Below are 20,767 nucleotides of genomic sequence, written 5' to 3'. Positions count from 1 at the left end.
CTGCTGCCATCTATAACGTGCCTGAAACCACCCTCCGCAACCGACGCGCTGGAATAACCTCACAACGCGATATCCAAGCTAACTCATCAAGGCTTCACAAGCATAAAGAGGAGGTGGTTATACAGTACATTAGGAAGCTTAATGCTAGAGGCTTTGCCCCTACGCTTAGCTACGTACGTGAGATGGCTAACCAGCTACTAGCTAAGCGTGGTAGTACTCACGTTAGAGAGAACTGGGCCTACAGGCTAATCCAACGCCGACCTAAGGTTAAATCTCAAGTAACTCGAACTCGTGATCACCAGCAAGTCCTCTATAGCAATCCAGCTATTATAGGCCTCTGGTTTGATCTTGTACGCAACGTCAAAGCCAAGTATAGCATCCTAGATAAAGACACGTACAACTTTGATAAGACTAGCTTCCAGATAGGGGTTGGGGGGTCAGTGAAGGTAGCAACAGCCTCTGAGCGGCGCCTCAAGCCACTTGGAGTTCAGCCTGGTGATAGGGATTGGGTGACGTTAATTGCCGCCATCAACGCCGTAGGGTGGGTTATCCCACCCTTCATCATCTTCAAAGCCAAGAACCACGACCAGGCCTGGTATCACAACCCTTGGGATTGGAGAATAGGAGTCAGTGATAATAGATGGACGACAAATAAGCTTAGGCTTGCCTAGCTACAGCACTTTATTAAGCATACAGAGGCTAAGAAAGTGGGTAGTCATAGGCTGCTAATACTTGATGGCCACGAGAGCCACAAGTCACTTGCCTTCCAAGATCTGTGTGAGGAGAACAAGATTATCACCCTCTGTATGCCCCCCCATACCTCATATATCCTTCAGCCGCTTAATGTGGGTTGCTTTGCCCCACTAAAAGCGTGCGTATAAGGAGGAGATCCGAGTCTTGGCAAACTGCTACATCAACCATATCGACAAGAAAGCCTTCCTGGCTGCATTTACCCTAGTATTCAACCAGGCCTTCTCAAAGGGCAATATCCTATCAAGCTTCAGAGCAACTGGCTTAGTCCCGGATAACCCAGAGGTAGTACTATCAAGGCTTGAAGTGAAGCCTCGTACACCAACACCACCTATACCTGGGAGTACCCCTTGGCAGCCTAAAACACCAAGCAACGCCTGGGAAATAGAGGCTCAAACAACGCTGATTCTTAAGAGGATAAGAGACCATAAGAGCTCCTCACCTGAGTCTATTCTTGAGATGGTGCTGCAGGTTCAAAAGGGGTCAACTTTGAAGGTACACTCACACACGTTGCTTAAAGCTAGAATAGCTAAGCTTAAAGAAGCAAATCAGGCTGCCTCAGAGCGTAAAAAGCGTAAGAAGAAGCGGATTCAGAAGGGAGGGACTCTATCACAAGCAGAGGCAGAAGCAATAGTTACCCAACGGGATGCTGGGTTCAACTTGAGGCCGAGAGGCGTGAGGAGAGAGTGCAGGCAGGTGCTAGCAGCAGGGGTATTCCCCACTGCAGAAGGTGTGGCAACACAGGACACAACAAGCGTACATGCAAGAAAGATGCAGTAGAATTAGGCAATTAATTTAAGCCATTGCGCACTATTATACCTTGTTGTAGCGTTGAGTTATTGAGGTTTAAATGTAGATAGTTGCATTTAGTGCGCGGCTCGGTGGGGTGCGCGGCTCGGTGGTGGAACACGTTAATAGGAAATCTTCTTTTATATCTTTTAACACTAACACGCATTGTGCTTAAGTTCGCTGTAATGACCATAGCACTATTGACTCGGTTCAGCTCTTACTGAACTCCTCTCAGGCACCGTCTTCACTATCATAGAAATGCTAAAAGCACTCTCAGCTACTACTCGTTCTAATCCACTAGTTCTACAAGGTCTACTATCTCTTGCGTGTCAGCAATGTCCACCAAACGAAAGATTGCATGGTCTCAGTGCTAGTATAACACGGGCTGCATGAGTCAGACTACGAGCCATTGCCGAAGGCGGTGGAGGGAAGTCAATCTCAACCCTCTGCCCGGCCTCAATGAGGTTGTATTCGACTATCCGGCCAGCCAAAGCGAAGCCAATGTTCACTCTGGAGCCTTGCTTGATTAGACGCGACCGTCTGAAGAACACGTTGGTCCCAGCATCTTCGGCACGCATGAGGTCTTACGTCTCGCGTCTTGTTGCCGTAGCAAGGCAGTCCATGTCACCTCCACCAGCTCTACATTGCCCATTCGCTTGAGCTATGACCCGATGGAGTATGACGTTGGACATGGCTATGGTGCCTCGAGACACGTAGCAGGAAAGATGACCATGGCGGCTCGTTTCCGCGGCGCCAGAGTGTCGCCTTATCGTTTGTGATCACTGCTTGAACGTCCAACGGCCCCTTTCGACTGGATTCTGGTGAATTCTTGCGCAACCTCATCACGGGAAGTCTTGATCTGGGTGCTTTTGTATCAATCAACGCCGACTTGTCCGCTGTGCTGTCTGTTGATTGTTTGTGTAGTATGACTGCCACCGTCATGATCGATGACCCACAGCGCATTACTGACCATTATGACTTTGCAAAGCCAAAGCTCCAAAGTTGAGCCATTGCTTCAGCATCATGAACGTCGCTAGCGGTGGCAAAGACATTCTTTCCTTCAGCGAGTGGCATCGTCGGGCACTTGAGAATGCGGCACTCTATCCAAAGTCTCTGCTGGCTCGCATTACCACTGTTCGTGATGGGCACACTGACGAGACTGCGGGGAACTTAGGAAAGGGGCTTGCAGTTTGTAAGACCGTCTTTGCTCGGCACTGTTATCCAGGTTTGCTGTTCGATATTCTTTTCGTAGAGCGGTATATAGAGTATATACCTAAAACCAAGGGCTAGGCATGCTGCTGCTGCGGTAGGTGGTTTGCAGTTACAAGAGTCAGAGCTGCTCTCTGTGCTAGTTGTGGTTGATCTAGGGTATTCGTGCGTGAGGGCAACCCGCGGGCCCGCATCTTTACCCCAAGCTTGACGCTGAGAAAAGCGATTTCGGCTGAGCGCCTCCGCTTGTCAAACAAGTAGTGATGGGCCAAGAGGAAGAATAGTCAAGGGGGACAAGGGTGTGTGAGGTGGAACGATGATAATAGTTGATAGAGATGACGGCAGGTCGAGAAAGGGCGCATGGACACCAGCTTTGACTGCCAAGTGCCAAGTCCTTGAACTCGAGAACTGAAATCGCCTTTGCCGAACCATTTCCATCCCCACGATCGCGGCTTCCGTCGAACTTCTAGTCTACGTTGAGTCTTAGGCCTTCCTATGCGCGCGGACGTGATTGCTATCGCCCCTCTGCTTGTCGCGGGCATCCGTCGTGCAAGTCGTGAGCTCGTGCCTTCAGCCTACAGTACATTCTTAGAGACTACCCTGCCACTATGGAGATGTACGCTCTTTATTCGCAGCTCCTTAACACCTGCGACCGCGGGTGCAACGGTCAACCTGACTTCGATAGCACTACAACCACTACGCACGCGGTTACCTCCAGATGGATTCGCAACAATAGAACAAGCAGGCACCTGAAGGTGCAATAGACTACACGTATGGCGGATAATAGTTTCTAGCCGTGAAGGAAGAGGTGAGCCACTCAGATGTCACTTGGAGCGCTTGTCGGATATCGAGCTCTACGTAAAGTCACGCGAAGACGGAGCGAACAGAACTCTTCCCTCTATTTTCCATGGCTTCGGACGCACGTCAACGTTTTGATCAGTCCCCCGAGTTGCAAAACCTCAAGTCGGAGATTGAGCGAACTGCTGAACGTGCTAGGCGCGATAAGCTTGAAGAGCTGGGCCGTCTCAAACAGCAATACAGAGAGCTCATGGAGTGCTATGATCGGTACGAGTGCGAGACGCACGAAGTACTCGTCAACCGCTATCACGGATATACCGAAACACAGCATAAACCGGATTGTGCAAAATGTGATTTCAAGCGCTCCGCCGAAGCTCTAGAGATCGATATCCATGAATGGCCGCTTTCTTCCAAGACATCTGCTGCGAATGCGACAGTGTTCGAGCTCCGTGTACCAGAGGCTTTCAGCCATTGGCGCGACGCCAATATATATGTGCTTGTCTCCGCCCTCGGTCATCGAGACATGGATTCATCTAGGCCGCAATGCCAGTGCACACTAGACAAGCATCATGGTCTCTCGCACATGCTGTCCGCGGGGTATCAAGACCGCCGTGTCGTACCTCTGTCTTCTGTCAAGGCTCATACAGGCACGCATAGAAACCATAAGAAGTCCATCTTGCATGTCCAAGAAAAGGATGTATGCCAGAGGAGTCCGAGGACGATAACCCGCTAGTCAGGCTGAGTGACTACGCAGGACAGCAGGGCGATGATCCAGCCCTAACTAATGTTTGGGCCCCACTTGGTGTTTGGGACAACGAAGACGATGAGACAGATGAGTGGAACGATGTTAAAGATGCGGATATGCGCCTACTAAAAGTGTTGAAGGCTTTTTAGAGTTTAAAGGTGATCCTTGATGGGGAATTCAGGTAGATGTGGGCTTAGACTTTTGGTTCCCTTCAACTGAACAATATTAAGTTCCCTGCCCCGTGGCATCCATTGCCCTGGTTGGCATTGTCGGCCAATCAGCGCTATAGACCTTCATCTAACGTGTTTTTAGTTTTCGGAACACGCGCTACCGGTGATACGGTGCAAGCAACCGGTAGTGCAAGCGAACGACGCATCAGCGATCAAGGAAAAAGAAAGAAAGCTGAATTGATAACGTAAATACTAGGCGAGTGAGCCATCTAAGCGAGTGAGCCACCTCACCAAATTTCTATACCCTATGACTGTAAATCGACTATGGCTCCACCAAACGTAGCCAACACGCTCCTTGTGAGACTGATATACACCTTGCAACCTTAGCTCTTAACGCGAATCAATTTCAGACTGAAAGGTGCGCTGCAGCAATGTTTGAAGTCTCTCGCGCTACCCTCCACCGCCAACGCGCTGGCAAACCCGCTAGACGCGATTGCCAGCCCAACTCAAAGAAACTTACTAAGCAAGAGGAGGAGGTAATAGTAAAGCATATACTGGATCTAGATACACGTGGGTTTTCGCCTACGTACGCAGCTGTACGTGATATGGCTGATAAGCTACTCTCAGCGCGTGGTAGCTCTCCTGTAGGCAGAGACTGGCCAAGCAACTTTGTTAAGCGTACAGACAGTCTCAGGACGCGTTTAAATCGAGCATACGATAGGCAGAGAGCTCTATGCAAGGATCCAGCTTTAATCAGTAGCTGGTTCGAGCTTGTGGAGGAGACAAAGGCTAAGTACAGCATCTGCAATGATGACGTGTACAACTTTAACGAGGCTGACTTTATGATGGGTAAGACTACAACTCAACTTATCATAACAGGGTTAGAAAGAAGAGGCAGGCCAAAGGCTATCCAGCCAGGTAATCGCGAGTGGGTGACGGCGATCGCTGCGATCAACGCTGCTGGCTGGTCAGTCCCACCATTCCTCATCTTTGCTGGCAAGTACCACCTCTCTGCCTGGTATGAGGAAGCAGAGATCCCACGCGACTGGGCGATCGCAGTCAGCAACAATGGCTGGACAAACAACAAGCTAGGAGTAGAGTGGCTGAAGCACTTCAACGCTCACACAAAGACTCGCGTTGTTGGTGCGCGTCACCTGCTCGTCCTTAACGGCCATAAGAGCCACCACTCTCTTGAGTTTCAAGAGCTTTGCAAGGAGAACAATATCTTCACGCTCTACATACTGCCTTACTTATCCCATCTACTACAGCTGCTTAATGTTGGCTGCTTCTCGCCGTTAAAGCGCGCGTATAGCCGTAAGGTTAAGAGCCTTATCTACCACTACATTAACCATATTACTAAGCTTAAGTTCCTGCCAGCCTTTAAGGCAGCGTTCAGTCAATCGTTCACCTCAGCCAATATCTGCTCAGCCTTTCAAGGCGCAGGCCTTGTGCCTCTCCAACTAGACGCTGTGCTCTCAAAGCTTAACGTGCAGCTACGTACACCTACTCTAGATACTCTGCTAGAGGCTCTATAGGAAGCTCGTACGCCGAGCAACGTACGTGAGCTTGAGGCTGAATTAACGTTATTAAGTGATCGCGTGCGACGGTATAAGAGCTTGTTGCTGGCTTCAATTATGAAGGCAATTAACCAGCTTAAGAAGGGTGCTAAGGTAGTGATGCTCTTAGCTAAGCTGATGCGCGATTAGATTGCTAGCCTTAAGAAGGCTAATAAGGCAGCGTCAGCGCGCAAACAGCGTAAAAAAAAGCGCATATAGCAGCGTGGGGTCTTAACAAAGGGAGCTTAAGAGGACATACTTGCTCAACGTAAGGCTGATCAGCAGATTGCTCATAAAGAGCGTTAAGGAGGAGAGCAATCAGGCCGCAGCTGCCAGGCACTTGCGCGCTGCAAGAGATGCAGAGAGACTGGATATAACTCGCGTACGTGCAAAAAAGATACTTTAGATACTGCTTAATTTACTCTATAAATATCTATACATTAACGTAGGTGTACAGCGAGCGGGCCAGTACACCAAGCGGGCCACTTTTGCCAAGACCACACTAAAACCCAACCTATTATGGCCTAAAATACCACAAATTAGCGCTATATAAGGGAAAACAAGCTGTAGTATTACTTAGGAACCTCATCTGCTCTATTCTTGCACGTTCGCGCGTTGTGCCCACCCTCTCCACACCGTCCACAGCGTTGTTGGGATGGTTCACCTCCTTTAGCGCGCACCCGCTTCTTTACCCTCTTACTATCACCACGCGCCCCAAACTCCTGCAAAGCAGTTAACTACTAGCCTTCTTTAACTATAAGGCTTCCCTTAGCGTGAATACGCCTTCTTTTGTATAATTTTTATTGTGTAGCAGCCTTATTAGCCGCTTAAAGCTCGCTAATTTCCTATTATACTAAAACCAGCTTATACGCAATAATTGCTACCCCCTTTAATACCTTCTTAAACGCCTTAACTATTAATGTGGGAGAGCTATCTATATGCCTCTAAATCCTTGTCTTTATAAGCGTCGATTATAACCTAAGTTCTAGGGTATTGCTTAGGGTTTGCAACTGCTAGGGCTTGTTGTTTATAGGGAGTAGTGGTAATAGAGTGCGCAGCTTCACATCAAGAGTTAATATAACCCGTTCTAGGTCATAAGGGACCAGTCCTGCGCCTCAGAACCCTCCCTAGATGTTGCTAGGGGTAATGGCTTTCTTATAAGCTGCTTTAAAGCATGGCAGGAACTCCTGCTTTGTAATATAGTTAATCTAGTTGCGCATAAGCTTATTAACCTCATCCCTATACGCCTTCTTTAGAGGGCCAAAACAAGCCACATTAAGGGGCTGCAGGAGGTGCAACAAGTGCGCAGGCATGCATAGGGTTACAATCTTATAATCCTTGCAGTATTGCTTAAATTCTGCAGAGTTATAGCTCCTATAACCATTAATAATTAGCAAACAGTAGGTGCTAATAGTACATGTCTTTATATGCCTATTAAAGTGCTTTAACTAGTCAAAACCAAGCTTGTTAGTAGTCTAGCCGTTTTCAGAGATAGCAATAGTCCAATCTTGGGGCAGGTTGTCGTCCTTATACCAGTTAGACAGGTGTTAGCAGGCTTTAAAGATAATGTAGGGCGGAATAGCCTATCCTGTAGCATTAATGCCCTTAATAACTGTTACCCACTCCTAGTTGCCTAGCTAGACCTACTTTGCTCGTCCTAGCTTCTCTGCATCTATAACAACAACTCCAGTAGATATCTAGCCTATTATAAAGCCTGTCTCATCAAAGTTATACGTGTTATTGTCTAGGATACTATACTTAGCTTTAATATTAGCTACTAGGCTAAACCAGCCCTAGATCACCGCAGGATCCTTGCAGAGGGCTTGCTTGTAGTCATACTTGCGATTAAAGACTGTTTTAAGCTCCTCCTAACGCGAAACAAACCTGCTAGCCTACCTTAGGCTAACAGGGGCCAAACCGCGCTCTTTTTGCAGAGAATTAGCCATATCAGCTATAATTATAAGCTAAGGGGACTCTCCTTGCATAACTAGCTCAAGTATGCGCATAACAATCACCTGCTCCTTAGCGCTGGTTAGATTACGTAAGTTAGCCATAGTATTAACGCGTGAAGGTCGTCCTGCGCGTCAATGGTCTAGTGTAGTTCAAGAGACTGTAGATAGCTGCAGCACGTCGCACTAGGAGTTTTGCGTCTTGTTTAAGAGCTTAAAGCGCAAGCTAGATCTGACACTCTTTTAACGCGTTAAAACGGGGTTAGTAGGGGGGCATTTAGATAGTGATGGTGTTTTAGTGTGGTCTTGGCAAAAGTGGCCCGCTCGGTGTACTGGCCCGCTCGCTGTACACCTACGTTACTTGCCTTTGTAAGGCTATATTGTTGCGGTGCAAGTGGGTCCAACAGGCCTTGATCGTCACTGCAACCGACGATCCTGGACTAGTGCGTCACAGGACATGTATATATCGTCGTCCTTTGGTAAGCAAGCAACACAGCGCAGTTTTTCATCGATACATTCAGCGGTTGCGTATGCCGCGACAAAGAATCACCGTAAGGCTACCGATCGTCCTGCACTGGCTTGTTTCGTGATTATGTAGTGCCAGACGGGCAAATTTCATGGGTTACGATTGGGTTGACTCGGCGCCATCAGCACGCAAGAGGGAATCGTTGGATGTTGGGGCGTGACGAACCTGCCTGGTGATCGTCCGACGTGCCGGTTTGCCGATCCGCTTGTCAGACCCATCTACCTGGTTCGCAACCCTGCTCTCCTCGTGTCAGATGCGCAGTCATTGAAGCCGAAGGCTGTCGATCGTACGGGGGCGATAACAGTAGCAAGGTCCTTCTTATGTCTTCGTATTGGTATGCTATCTCTATGAATGTGGGTGCTATGAATGTATACCTAGGCTCTGTGTGAGTCGGACCGAAGTACGATCGGAACAGTGCATTGGGCAGCGTCGGGGGATGGGATGTGTGTATACCGACAGGATTAATCAATTAAATAGCCTTCTAATCCAACGCCTCGTCATCCCCCTTCCTCATTGGCTATTGGGACGCGACCATACGAGAAAGACACGGTTGTCAAATCGCTATGTTACAAATGACCATTAAACAGAGGGTTGCACGGTGACTGCACAATGTGGCTGTCTGCAGTCAATTGTGGGTAGGGCAACACTCGTTATGTGTGACTTACGCAGGGACCAACGTCAGTGTGCAGCAGATCGTCATGTAGTCAAAAGGCGACGCACACGCTGCGTGGGTCATCTCCAAGTTTACCTTATCAAAGAATCGGCGATCGACGGAGCATGCGACAGTATGCAAACCAACTCAACGCCCGGATTCAGTCAACGCAACCACCCACAAAATTCAATACTACATGACGTCGATATTATGAACTCAACTGAAATCGTGCTTCCACATTCGGATTCGTCTGGAGCATGAAGGATCTTTATGTTACACTGAGGTAGCTAATAAGTGCGGTGTTGATTGCTCTACGCTACCGTAGCTTATCACCAAACCGGCAGGACGAATCACGCCAACCCTAGACTTTTGAGGCTTACTTCGCTTGAGGACAAAGCATAGCTATGTTGCATGCTATGGGTCTTGAGACTATCGTAGGCCTTCTCGTAAGACTCATAGAGAAAATCCAAAGGGGCGGGAACAGCTTCCACAGTCATTCGCGTAAAACTAAAGACGAGTGACTACATCACAGTGAGAAGAATAAAGAGGGTAATATGGTGCGGCGACGCGTAGATGGCGCGCTGAAGTCGCATTTACAAATTACGCGATAATCTTGCTTAGGCAGTTGATTTCCGCTAACACGAGCGTGGGGACAAAGGGGGACAAGGGGGGACAAATCACGCCAGCCTTGCGAAATACCTATCTGTCGCAGGCTAAGCGCTCTCGCGAACCAGAACTGTGTTATTACTCGTGCCGCGCAAGGGCCTAGATATAAGTTGAGGTACGATGCTGAAACAATGCAAAGACTTACGCACTCTTCTAAATTTCCTATACCTACAACATCGCACCCAACCGTACGACACTATCCGATGCATCCCGTGACTTGAGATCTTACCGGTCTGCGTGTGTAGTTGTGATACTGCAAGCGTACTTGCGCCAAGCTGCAAGATTCCAGCTCCCTTATCAAAGTGCTCAAGTGTATACACCCCTTACAGCTACAGGCATGCTCTAGCGCATGGATCTTTTGTTCTAGCCTTACTCTGCATTAGAAGTTGTACTATCTGCTAGACTAACAGCAAAAAAGAGCACGTCAGAGAATTGCTGCTTAACGTATGTTGCTCCGCTGTTAGTAGTTTTAGCAATCAGTGATGTAGCGGATGTTAAAGGTTTGGTGCTTGCGTGTGATAATGAGATAACTAGAAGCACGTTTGCAGGTATTGTTCGCAGAGGACCAGCTACTTTGCTTGGTACTCGACCAAAGAACGCAAACTCAACACCAGATCCTAGCGTCTCAACGGCTTTCGTGATTCTCTGGTAGAGTACCTTTGGTTCCATGTTACATCGGAGTCTCTGTGTTTCGTGGGCATTCGAAGTGCTTACCTACACTTTGCCGTCTACCAACGCATTCAGATATGTTCCCTTGCGTCCCTGAGCCATGGTAGAAGGGAACGTATGGAGGTATCTAATAATTTGATTCCGCACGCAGTTCAACTGGACATTGGTAATCAATGGTGGACCGTACAAAGAGATGAGAACAGGGACGAGCAGACAAGGTTAGCAACTCATTAGCTTCTATGACATCGTTATCGATCTAACACTTCAAACTGGGTATGTGAAGAGGGGAAAAATTGCTCCGCTCTTTATCAGTACCTTTCCCCTCACACAGGAATTTGTGATTCCGTTTCGTCAAGCTTTGATCTAGTTGAGTCGGCTTAAGCAGGCGTTGCGCAACTTTTCTCTCCCTCGCAGACCAGAGTTGGAAACGTGCTACGCTTGCAATTTACTCGTCTCGCCTTTCCATGTGCTTAGCAAAAATTCTCGAATGACGAATCATTCCTCGATCTCCGGCATCAACAACAACTGCCACTGCTACATCAGACCTTCCAATTTTAGACCTCGCTCCAATTGTTTCCAAACTATCGTAGCCGCCATCTTACATCCCGACACGTGAGAGTTCTTGGTATCTTAGCTCCATGCGATGGACCATTGGTAGGCCCTGTTTCCGCCTCAACGCATCCCACGCCTGGACCAGGACAGTCGCCACTGGGTTGAAATCACGTTTTTTGGTATGGAGGTCTCTGATTCGTGGGTTACGCGCTTCCTCGATCGTCACCCTGACCGACTCACCTCACAATGAGCAACTGGTATTGTAAGCAAGGGGTGGTAGTAGTATTAGGTCTCATGTATGAATGTATTGTGTGTATGTACAAGTGTTTGATCTGAGCTCGAAAGTAGTCGGACGTATTAGTCATGCCTGCAGAGCAGTTTAGTTTAGTTTAACGTGTTTTACCGTGTCCGTGCGCGTGATGCGCACGTTCTCGTGATGCGCACCCCACCACTTTTTGAAGCCTCACCAAAATGAGGTTATTGAGCCACACAAAATAGATGTTATCACGGGAAATTTTGGTGTACTATTTTTTAGACCTTTGCGAAAAACTTCGCTACTAAAACCTTTTTGGTGGAGCGATTTTGCGGCCACGGCGGTTGGCTTTTGGTGGTGGGGTTGGGGAACGCTTATGAGCGATAGGCCGACTACTACTACCCACACCACTAACCACACCACTATAGTTTTGCTTCTTTCTAGGTGCTGTAGACTGTAAGATCTTTTTCTTACCTGCTTTGGGTAATTGTGTAGCTTTTTGAGTGTCGCGAGCTTGCTTCTGATGCTGTTTTTCTGCCCGGCGTTTAGCTACTTCGGCGTCCTTCACAGCTTTGAGTCTGGCCCGCTCCTCCTTCTCTGCTCCTTCTCCTTCTATTTTAGTAGCTTTTTAGTCTGTTGAAGCTCTCGTTTGGTGGCTTTATCTATCTCCAACTGCTCCTGATAGGCCTCATTTGCGCAGTCACGTGTGTCGGCCTCTCGTTTCGATGAAGGATTCCACCAAACCGCTCCACCTTGCCTGTCTATTCGACGTGTGTATAGATGTAGTGCCTTCTGACGTTTTGGTTTTTTTCTTATGGCTACCGTGACCGTCTAGGATGAGTAGGCGCCACCTCCGGCGAGCTTTTGGTGCAGTATACCGCTCAAACAACTGTTCAAGCCACGTTAATCCTAGATCATCGTTCGTCCAACCAGTAGGTGAGGTGGTGAAGAAGATATCGTGCTTTTTGGTGTCGATTGGAGCCACCCAGCTCGCCTGAACGGCTCTACCAGCTGCTGAATAGATGATACAAGGTGGTAGTACTGATCCATCGGCGCATATTGTCGCCAGGAGGGTCACCTACTCGCGGTTACTATCGTGGAGACTCTGCCTGAACTGATTTTGGTGGTATAGTACCTTGTCGAAGATCCAATTACTCCTCCAAGTGACCCCAATCGCAAAGCCCTTCTCATCCATATTGTAGGTATCCTCGAGCAGCACGTTGTACTCAGCCATCTGCTGTGCAGGAGTTCAAAGTATAGTCGGTATCTATCACTAGAATCGGCGTGGTAACGGCTGGATTCCATAGGCGTGCTCCACGCGTTATGGAGTACATCGCCGTGACGGTCGAGGAAGCGGGTAACCCATGCCTCAGAGGGCGGCGAGGCACATAGAGGTGCGACGAAATTGATTAGCATTTGCCTCGTAGGCATAAGGTGTCATTTGTTAAGCCCTCTCACATACTGTACAACCTCTAATTCATCGCGTGGGTGGAGTAGTCGTTGTTTGCGTGCCTGGTCTTCACGCGACGCGATCTCACCACGGTGCCGGCGCGTCAAAGCTGACCTGCAACAACCGTGTTTTTTGGCAAGTGCTTGGTATGGAAGTTTTGCTCCTGGACTTCACCTATCTATCTCTGCAAGGACTTGTAAAATAGGCATGGTTGTGTTGAGTTACGGAGGTTTCAAAAATGAGACGGAATATGGTGGGGTGCGCATCATCACGCAAAACCATGCCTGCGGCCGCCGTTTGATGGAAGAAAAGGCTCAAAGCCAATTGTACCTGACTCCATGTGAAGAGGATGCTCTCGTTCATTTTCTTCTGCAGATGTCTGATCTCGGACAGCCGGTGCGAATCAAGTTCATCCGCTTCTTAGCCTTCTGTGTCGCCCGCCAGCGATCCGAGACCGACCGACCGCTGAAGCCGCCGGGAAAGAGCTGGACTCGAGGCTTTGAGAAACGCCACCCAGAGACGCAAGCAAGAACAGTCAAGGCGATGGACTGGAACCGCCATGAGAAGAAACTTACCCGAAGATAACGCACTGGTTTGAGGTGATAGGAAGGGAGCTCCACGACCCAGCCGTTTAGTTGAAACCTGAATTGGGAACAAGAGTGAGGGCTCTCTATCTATGCCTATTGGTCTATTATATAGCCGACTGGTGTCGTCACACAATCGTATGGGACTAAGACCATAATAGTGTTTGGCTATGCATGTCACGTGATCTGGATTCCAACTTACCGAGAGCAAGTCGAGCGATTGGAGTGCAGAGGCGTCAATACAATCGGCAAAGAGCATTTTACTTCCCTTTTCAGTCCTGCGAAGATGAAAGCCTTCACCCCGAAGAACATCACGGCAGGGTTTGCTGCAAATGTACTGTTTCCCTCCGACTCAGACAGGGTGCTCAGAAGCATGCCAAAGCCTGTCGTTAACTTAGACGTTCCAAGAGTCCACGAGGTACATGCGAGGATTTGTTCACAGAACGAGGTGCCACAAACGCCAGTCACACCAGTATCAGCAAGCGGTCTTATGTTGCTACACAACCTGATCATGAAACAGGATGCTCGTACTCTTGACGAGAGAAGGAGACAGGACCTGCAGAGACACCTGCAGAAGTATGCCAAAGCTGCACAAGTGTCCTTTGCGAAGTGCGCGCTCCAGCAGAATCATATCCGACTCTTACTAAAGGTCAACGACGAAACCAAGGTTCGGTGATCGACCAAGCCATTGATACTGGGCAGAGCAAAAGTCATGGGCTATGATGAGCGCAAGGAGGCGCGGGAAAAGCGTGCTAAGACAGAGGCGGCGACGAAAGCGAAGGGCAAGGGAAAGCGTGGTCGGAAACGCACAAATGCTGCGCCGGAAGCAGACGTGGCAGAGCCGAAGCCCAAGGCGGCGAGGGTGAGCGAAGCACGAAAGCTGCCAGTACTTGCAGATGTGCAAATCAGCGGAACAACTGTCACAAATGACGGGGCTGTATTAGAGCCATGGAGAGCCCCGGTGGCACGTATGTATTAGCAAGAGGTGAGGACGTGATGTCGCTGCTGAAGGATGAGCATCGGTCAGCTCAGGGCAGACATGAATGGCCGCAACATGGCTACACGGTAACAATGCAATAGAGTTTTACAACACTGTAGTCGTAACGCAGAAGAGCGCATTGCTGTACGCCCACGCACTTTTTACACTTACAACGCCTGACCGCACTGTCTTCGTGCTTACTGTCGTGCTCGTTCCCACGCAGCTGTGACTATGCACCCCATCTTGTCTCGTGGTGACCATGTGCGTTGTCGCGGTACCCAACCACAAAGCACCGTATCTGTGACAAGCCGATCAACCACCTCGAATAGCAAAAGTCGGACGCGTAGAGTCGAAAGAGCTGACAACGTGCTCGCGTGGAGGGACAACGGCAGTGCACCTCGGAATGGGTGACTGCGGTAAAGCGAGCGGAGGGTAGATACGGTCGACTGCACGCTGCGCAGCGCTAGCAGCTTGTCGCATGCGTCAAGGGGCAAACACCAGATGGAGGCATTGACTTGCGATATTGCGCGGTGTTGGCTGCGCAGTGTGCGACTTGCAAGGTCAGGGTTCTTAGCAAAGACCAGCGTGCTGCACGGACCGCTGAAGCTTTGCTGTCCCCTTCGCAAAATCCGGCGCTTTGGCGGCAAGCGGCAGTGGCGCCGGGTTCGTGCTTGCTTCTTCTACCCACAACATCAACACTTCCTCATCAGAAGTCCGTATTCGGCGTACAGCGAGCGACATACTCGCAGCACCGCCTTCCCCACACAGCATCAAGGCTGCAGACCATCGACGCGACCATCGCTCGTCCTGCAGGACTACCCCTTAGATCGCCTCAGCCTCAGCCTCACTATGCGAGCCGCACTCATCAGGAGCACAAAATCAGCCTACCGCTGTCAGTTGCATTCTACACTTCTTACCTCTTACTTCTGATCCTCGGGCGTAGTCAATGGAACCTTACGCCTACGAGCCGCTCGACAAAGGCGAGATCAGGCTTCTGAAATTACATCCCAAGCCCAGCATTGGACCGCTTTCTGGAACTCTACTTCGTGTGCCACTGACCAAGCCCACCTACTGTCAGGGACCTGCTGACAGCGCTTATCTTGAGCATCTCTACCCTTATGACGCGATCTCGTACACATGGGGAACAGATACAAGCACGCCGTTCAGTCTTGTGATAGACCAAAACTACATCATCGGGGTCACGGCGCATCTACACTACACTCTCGAGAAGATCGTGCAGCCCGATAAACGTGTTCTGATTTGGATCGACGCCATCTGCATCAATCAGGCAGACCGGGATTCTGAGGAGAAGAGCCAGCAGATCCGTCTCATGCCAGATGTCTATCGCTTCGCAAAGCGTGTGCAGATTCATCTCGGCCCCGAAACTGACGACAGCTCCCTTGCCATCGAGTTCATAGAGCACGTCGCGGATTACGCCGAGTTCCTAGACGAAAGTCTGAATCACCTGAATATGGAAGCTTATGCTCTTGCTCTAGAGATGGGCTTCCATCCTCCTGCGAAGGATCATAGAACATGGAGTGCTTTGCGCGCTTTCTGGACGCGGCCATGGTGAGAACCGCAATACAGTCTAAGCTTCATTGGCTAATTACGTGATAGGTTCCGCCGCATATGGGTTGCGCAGGAGTTCATCAATGGCCTTGATCCTATCATACACTGCGGAGACCTCGAGATTGATTGGAAAACGCTCTGGCTGGCTGCTGGAGTATTTCAGAGTAATGACCGCTTGATGACAACCGGGTTGTCGGCATTCACCTACCACCTTTACACGCTCGCACGGGAGGGCGCGACCTCATATCTCTTTATGGGAGACATGCGACTCCGATACTGGGGCTGCCTGAGCGAACTCACGATCACCACAGTCAGGGAACTCGATGAGACCAGACAGAGTGCTGCTTGGCTTCTTGGTCAGCGAGGTCTTCGTGATTACACTCTCACTCCAGCTCGACACGATTTGTTCGCTCTTCAGACTTACGAGCGTCTATCGAGATCAGAAGCCCTACAAAAGCGCTTCGATGGAAGCATATCGTTCAAGTCCGGCTATGCGGAATTGGTCATCATGCTCAATAGAACATATGGCTTCCTGGCAACCAACCCAGTGGACCGAATATACGCATTGCTTGGTCTGGTCCGCGATGTGAACCCAGATAACCCGGACTTCAGGATCGAATACTCGGCTGAGCAAGGTCCAGCTACAGTGTGTCAGCGCTTTGCAGCTGGTCTAATCAAACGAGGTCAAGGTGCTATCGTTTTCGGGATGGCTGGGACGACCAGGCAGATGTGTCATATCGACGAGCCTGGTTCTCCTTCCTGGGTTCCAGAATGGACCGCTGCATTGCTCCCGGGCGACTACGTAGTCTCCTTGAACTTCTCCATGCACGCTTCGGAGAGGCATGCGTCCTTATACCATGCAGCGGGCACGTCGTCCATGAATGTACGTTTTGAAGATGGGGACAACGCGCTCATTCTTCGCGGTGCTTATCTCGACTCTTTACTTCTCATTATGCCAGGTCAACTCTTCTGTCCGCCAGACTGGTACCTTGTCACTTTGTCCAATTTCGCAGGACCAGGAGCAGACGTAGCAAGGCTCGAAGACGACCTCTGGCGGACGCTTATTGCTAACAAAACTGCCAAAGGAGAAGATGCACCACCCGAGTTTGTTTTACAGTACCGAGCATACAGAGACCACGTGGTCTCCCGTTTCGGACTGGTCTGCATTGTTGCCGGTATTTTCTTCCTTGTCATGCTTCTGCCCTTGATGGTGATCACTTCGCAATGGCTTGATGATGTCAGCTTTTTCCTCATACAAACCACAGCCGCTTTGTCGGGCTGGGACAAGTCACCTCTACTGAGCCTTGCAGCTACAGCCTTGATACGTACCGACAGTTGGCTCTTGTTCCTTGTGGGGTGCTGTCTGCTGATCTGGAGAATCAAAGATCTCCTCGTCGACTATTTGAATAAGACGAGGTTCGGCTGGTCAGTGTTCTCCGGGCTCGCCTTGGTCAATCCTGGCAGCTCTACCAGTCAGAAAGGTCCACCCGAGTCCGAGGGCTTTGTGGAGAGCCTCAAGCACACTGCTGGAAGATACCACCTGGGCTACACCATGGCTGGGCGTCTCGGGCTCTTCCCACTGGCAACAGAAGTGGGCGACACGATCGTGATTCTCGAAGGAGCTTTCACGCCGTTTGTGCTAAGACCGATGGGAGATGAGGAGTATCGACTTGTTGGAGAATGCTATGTGCATGGGGTCATGAAGGGCGAGCTTTGGGACGCAGCGAGCCGCAAGCTCGAAGACTTTCGCATCGTTTGAGAGGCGTCGCCGACCTTTTCTCGGAGAATGTCGAGCAAAATAAAGAAGCTATCTGGATGATGGCCATCGAGGTCGCAAGTTCATTAGGCTGCACATTTCCACTTTCCAAATGCGGGTGTTCCGAGGGATGTGACCGGAGTCCAACCCATGCAGCTGTCAGCTCCGCCTCCGCCTCACCCTGAATTGCCCCACTTGCTGAGCGCTACCCACAGGCAGTGGCTTTGCGCGCCATGTGTCCCAGCGAGAAGCAATCGCTATATGATGGTTTCCGACTTCAACGTCATTCTTTGATGAATGCGCCGTTGGATGGCATGATCCTCCCCACTAGCAATGAGCCAACCCGTATTTCATTCGTTGGCTTTGTACAAGTATAAAGTTCTAACAGGAGTCGATTCGATTCGACTGTTACAGATCGAACGTCCCTCACACACTTCTGATGCCATCTCCTGTCTACTTACAGAGCACAACGTCGACGATCATCCTCCAAAGTACGCGGCTCTTTCTTATGTCTGGGGAATTTCACGTTCACCTAAACCAATCCTACTCAACAATCACCGGGTACACGTAATGACCAATCTATACGATGCGCTTATTCAGATTCGAGCGACCTTCCCCGGTCTCTTGTTACGGATCGACGATATCTGCATTGATCAAAGAGACTCGCAAGAAAGGAATCAGCAGGAGGCAATGATGCGTAACATCTACAGCAGGGCAACTCATACAATTGCGTGGCTTCAACCCGCGAGCTGATGAAGTGGAGTTCTTGTTCAACTACATTCAAAAGCATCGAGCAGAGTGCAAAGAGTCGAAAAAATTCCTGGAAGCACGAGCCAAATCAGTCAGCCGGCCAAGGTCGATCAATTCTCAAAGATCACTCAGACAACTTCGATCAAGTCTTCAATTGGGACTCAACAGCCGCATTCCATTGGACAGAAGTCTACGACCTGCACATCCTCCTGTCGCTTACAAAGCCTCAAGGCATCTCTGCGCAGTGAATACGAGCGCGCTCCAAGTCATCATGGATCTCAACCTCAACATCAACCCTGTTGTCTGAACGCTGACTTACTCAACGCTGTGCAAAACATTGAGGGGCAGCCATATTGGGATCGAGTCTGGATCATACAAGAGATTGTGTAAAACAGCTCCAGTTGCTCGAAGACGAGGACCAGCCTGTCGTGTTCTGCAATTTCGACGACGACCAGGAAGCGGAGGAACCAGCGGATGTTACGGCGATGCGAAGCGCTATCCAACAGTACGCAGATGGTATGGGCATATCAGGCTACGATGATGTCAATGCAGTCACTTCTGAGTTGATGCAGGCGGACAAGATGCGATTCAAGTACCCTTGGGCCAACGATCCGGGTCAACGCTGTGTACTCGGATCAATGCCCCCCATGGTGCAAGTACAAAACATCGTGGAGACTGCACGGAAGTACGATCGTGGAGCGGGTGTTTCTGAGGATGAGTGGAACTCGGAAGTCCAAAACGAACTCCTTAAACTTGCACGCAGCACGTCCAGGAACCGACGTACGCTCGACATTCATAACGTGTAAGTCTGTGTAATATACTGAATTTGTTCGTGTACTGAGAAACGCAGGAAAACGGCCAAAACTGAACCTACATGGCTCGCGCGTAACAGTCTGCCTGGCCGCGTCGTTGATTACGTCGTCACGCTCAACCGAGATACCGCTACCGAGCAAGTCTGGCGTGACCTTCGTCCACTCGAAGGTGCATCTATAAAGTCTTGGAATCACACATGTCGCGAGCGTCACAGCCCTATTGCTATCAACATTGAGACTAAGGGCCCTATGAAGTCGTGGACAGATGGCAAGCCTTAGATTGCGATCTGGACCGATGCGTGGTTAAGACGACTGACCTTGATTCGTGCCGACAATAGCAATATAGGACAGTGGCCTGCTATCCCGCTTCTGATTGCCTAAGGACATGACTGGCACTTGTTGATTGTCTCGAAGAATGACCAGAACATGACCATCAGAGAGCAAATAGCCTTTGGGAGCACGAGATCATGCTTTGATGCGTTGAAGGTAGTTGCGGTACTACATTGGCTTTTTGAATGGGCAGAGACGGTGTGGCGACCGTGGCTGTTATCGTTACCGTCTATCTAATAGGTGTGTGATGCGAACAGATTTTCAGATCAATGGTAGCTCTGTTCTATCAGTCAAAGTCTTGATGGGCCGGGAGAAAAGTTGAACAAGCAAAGCCATGAGCTGCAGCCCTACAAGGTCATCAGCGGATCCTCACGCACTATGCGCCTTGAAGCTCTGAGCGACTGAGTCTCACATATATAATACAAGAGACTTGCATTGAGTAGCCAGGCTAAGCACCGGCATTTGAGGCAGCAGACAAAACCAGCCAGGAAGGCATGTGGGTCAAGTACTTGATGACGGGAAGCGGGTGGCTGAGGAAGCGGAGAAAATTTAGCCTCCCTACTCGTTTGATACCTTGAAAATTGCGCTTGATCCTCAAGCTTGAGAAGCTGGCGTACGATACTTGCTTAGAGTACTTAAACATGTCTCGCGTTGAGGCTACTGAGTTCTACAAGATCTTGTAGTTCCGTTTCTTGGTGTGTGACACCCTTGTTTAAAGCTCTACGTCGAATCCCCTTTACGTCCAAGCTTCCTTGATCTGAGGCCTCATTGACGTCCCAAGTCTGTTGCTGCCAAGTCAGACTGAACAGGAGCCTCGAGTTTACTAAAGTCGGCACGTCATCTTTCGTTTCTCTCCACGGCCCGATGCTGGCGCCCTCGGCTGCTATCCGCTGCAGTTGAAATGCGGAGCTATTGGTCCACTGCTGATGTTTCTTGACACTATGTCCTGTGCGGCGCTAGAAAAAGAAGACTACTCTGCGGACCACGAAATCCGAGACAATACAAATGACTCCCAGTGCAATAGTGACTACTATAGCAAGGACGGAAAACGAAGTATGGGTAGCGCTGCGCACCTTGACCTGCTTGCAGAGATGGCGCAGTTCTGTTTCTTGTGGGTGCTCCATGTATTCTAGGCTTGAGACGCCGCCACTGATATTAAACTTGCTTGGACGACTGTAAGTCACGGTCCCGCGCTGTGTGTTGGAAAGAGAGACGTTTATCTAGTTTATTACTTCCATTTCCTACTGATTAGA

At 49.7% G+C, this 20,767-nt stretch overlaps 5 protein-coding genes across 5 annotated transcripts; all 5 read left to right on the top strand.

The window, feature by feature from the left end:
* Positions 1-3,655: 3,655 nt before the first annotated feature.
* C7974DRAFT_418071 (uncharacterized protein) lies at positions 3,656-4,440 on the top strand (the record flags this gene model as incomplete). The annotated part of the gene is made up of 2 exons (XM_046144129.1): positions 3,656-4,243; positions 4,306-4,440. The coding sequence occupies 2 exons, from the start codon at positions 3,656-3,658 to the stop codon at positions 4,438-4,440; spliced, it is 723 nt and encodes a 240-aa protein (XP_045991648.1).
* Positions 4,441-13,604: 9,164 nt separating this feature from the next.
* Positions 13,605-14,297, top strand: C7974DRAFT_437597 (uncharacterized protein; the record flags this gene model as incomplete). The annotated part of the gene is made up of 2 exons (XM_046145200.1): positions 13,605-13,990; positions 14,021-14,297. The coding sequence occupies 2 exons, from the start codon at positions 13,605-13,607 to the stop codon at positions 14,295-14,297; spliced, it is 663 nt and encodes a 220-aa protein (XP_045991647.1).
* Positions 14,298-14,960: 663 nt separating this feature from the next.
* On the top strand, positions 14,961-17,790 carry C7974DRAFT_74548 (heterokaryon incompatibility protein-domain-containing protein). The gene is made up of 2 exons (XM_046147205.1): positions 14,961-15,866; positions 15,915-17,790. Exons 1-2 carry the CDS (start codon positions 15,244-15,246, stop codon positions 17,623-17,625), a joined length of 2,334 nt encoding a protein of 777 aa, XP_045991646.1. The 5' UTR covers positions 14,961-15,243; the 3' UTR covers positions 17,626-17,790.
* C7974DRAFT_74544 (heterokaryon incompatibility protein-domain-containing protein) lies at positions 17,791-18,616 on the top strand. The gene has a single exon (XM_046147203.1). It carries the CDS (start codon positions 17,956-17,958, stop codon positions 18,373-18,375), a length of 420 nt encoding a protein of 139 aa, XP_045991645.1. The 5' UTR covers positions 17,791-17,955; the 3' UTR covers positions 18,376-18,616.
* C7974DRAFT_74545 (uncharacterized protein) lies at positions 18,617-19,713 on the top strand. Its single transcript, XM_046147204.1, has 2 exons — positions 18,617-19,174; positions 19,223-19,713. Exons 1-2 carry the CDS (start codon positions 18,858-18,860, stop codon positions 19,461-19,463), a joined length of 558 nt encoding a protein of 185 aa, XP_045991644.1. The 5' UTR covers positions 18,617-18,857; the 3' UTR covers positions 19,464-19,713.
* The last annotated feature ends 1,054 nt before the right edge of the window (positions 19,714-20,767 follow it).

Source organism: Boeremia exigua, assembly GCF_020726555.1.
Source record: "Boeremia exigua strain MPI-SDFR-AT-0100 chromosome Unknown C7974scaffold_14, whole genome shotgun sequence".
Taxonomy (NCBI): domain Eukaryota; kingdom Fungi; phylum Ascomycota; class Dothideomycetes; order Pleosporales; family Didymellaceae; genus Boeremia; species Boeremia exigua.
The sequence above is the reverse complement of the archived record's forward strand: the minus strand, read 5'-3'. Positions and strand labels throughout refer to the sequence as shown.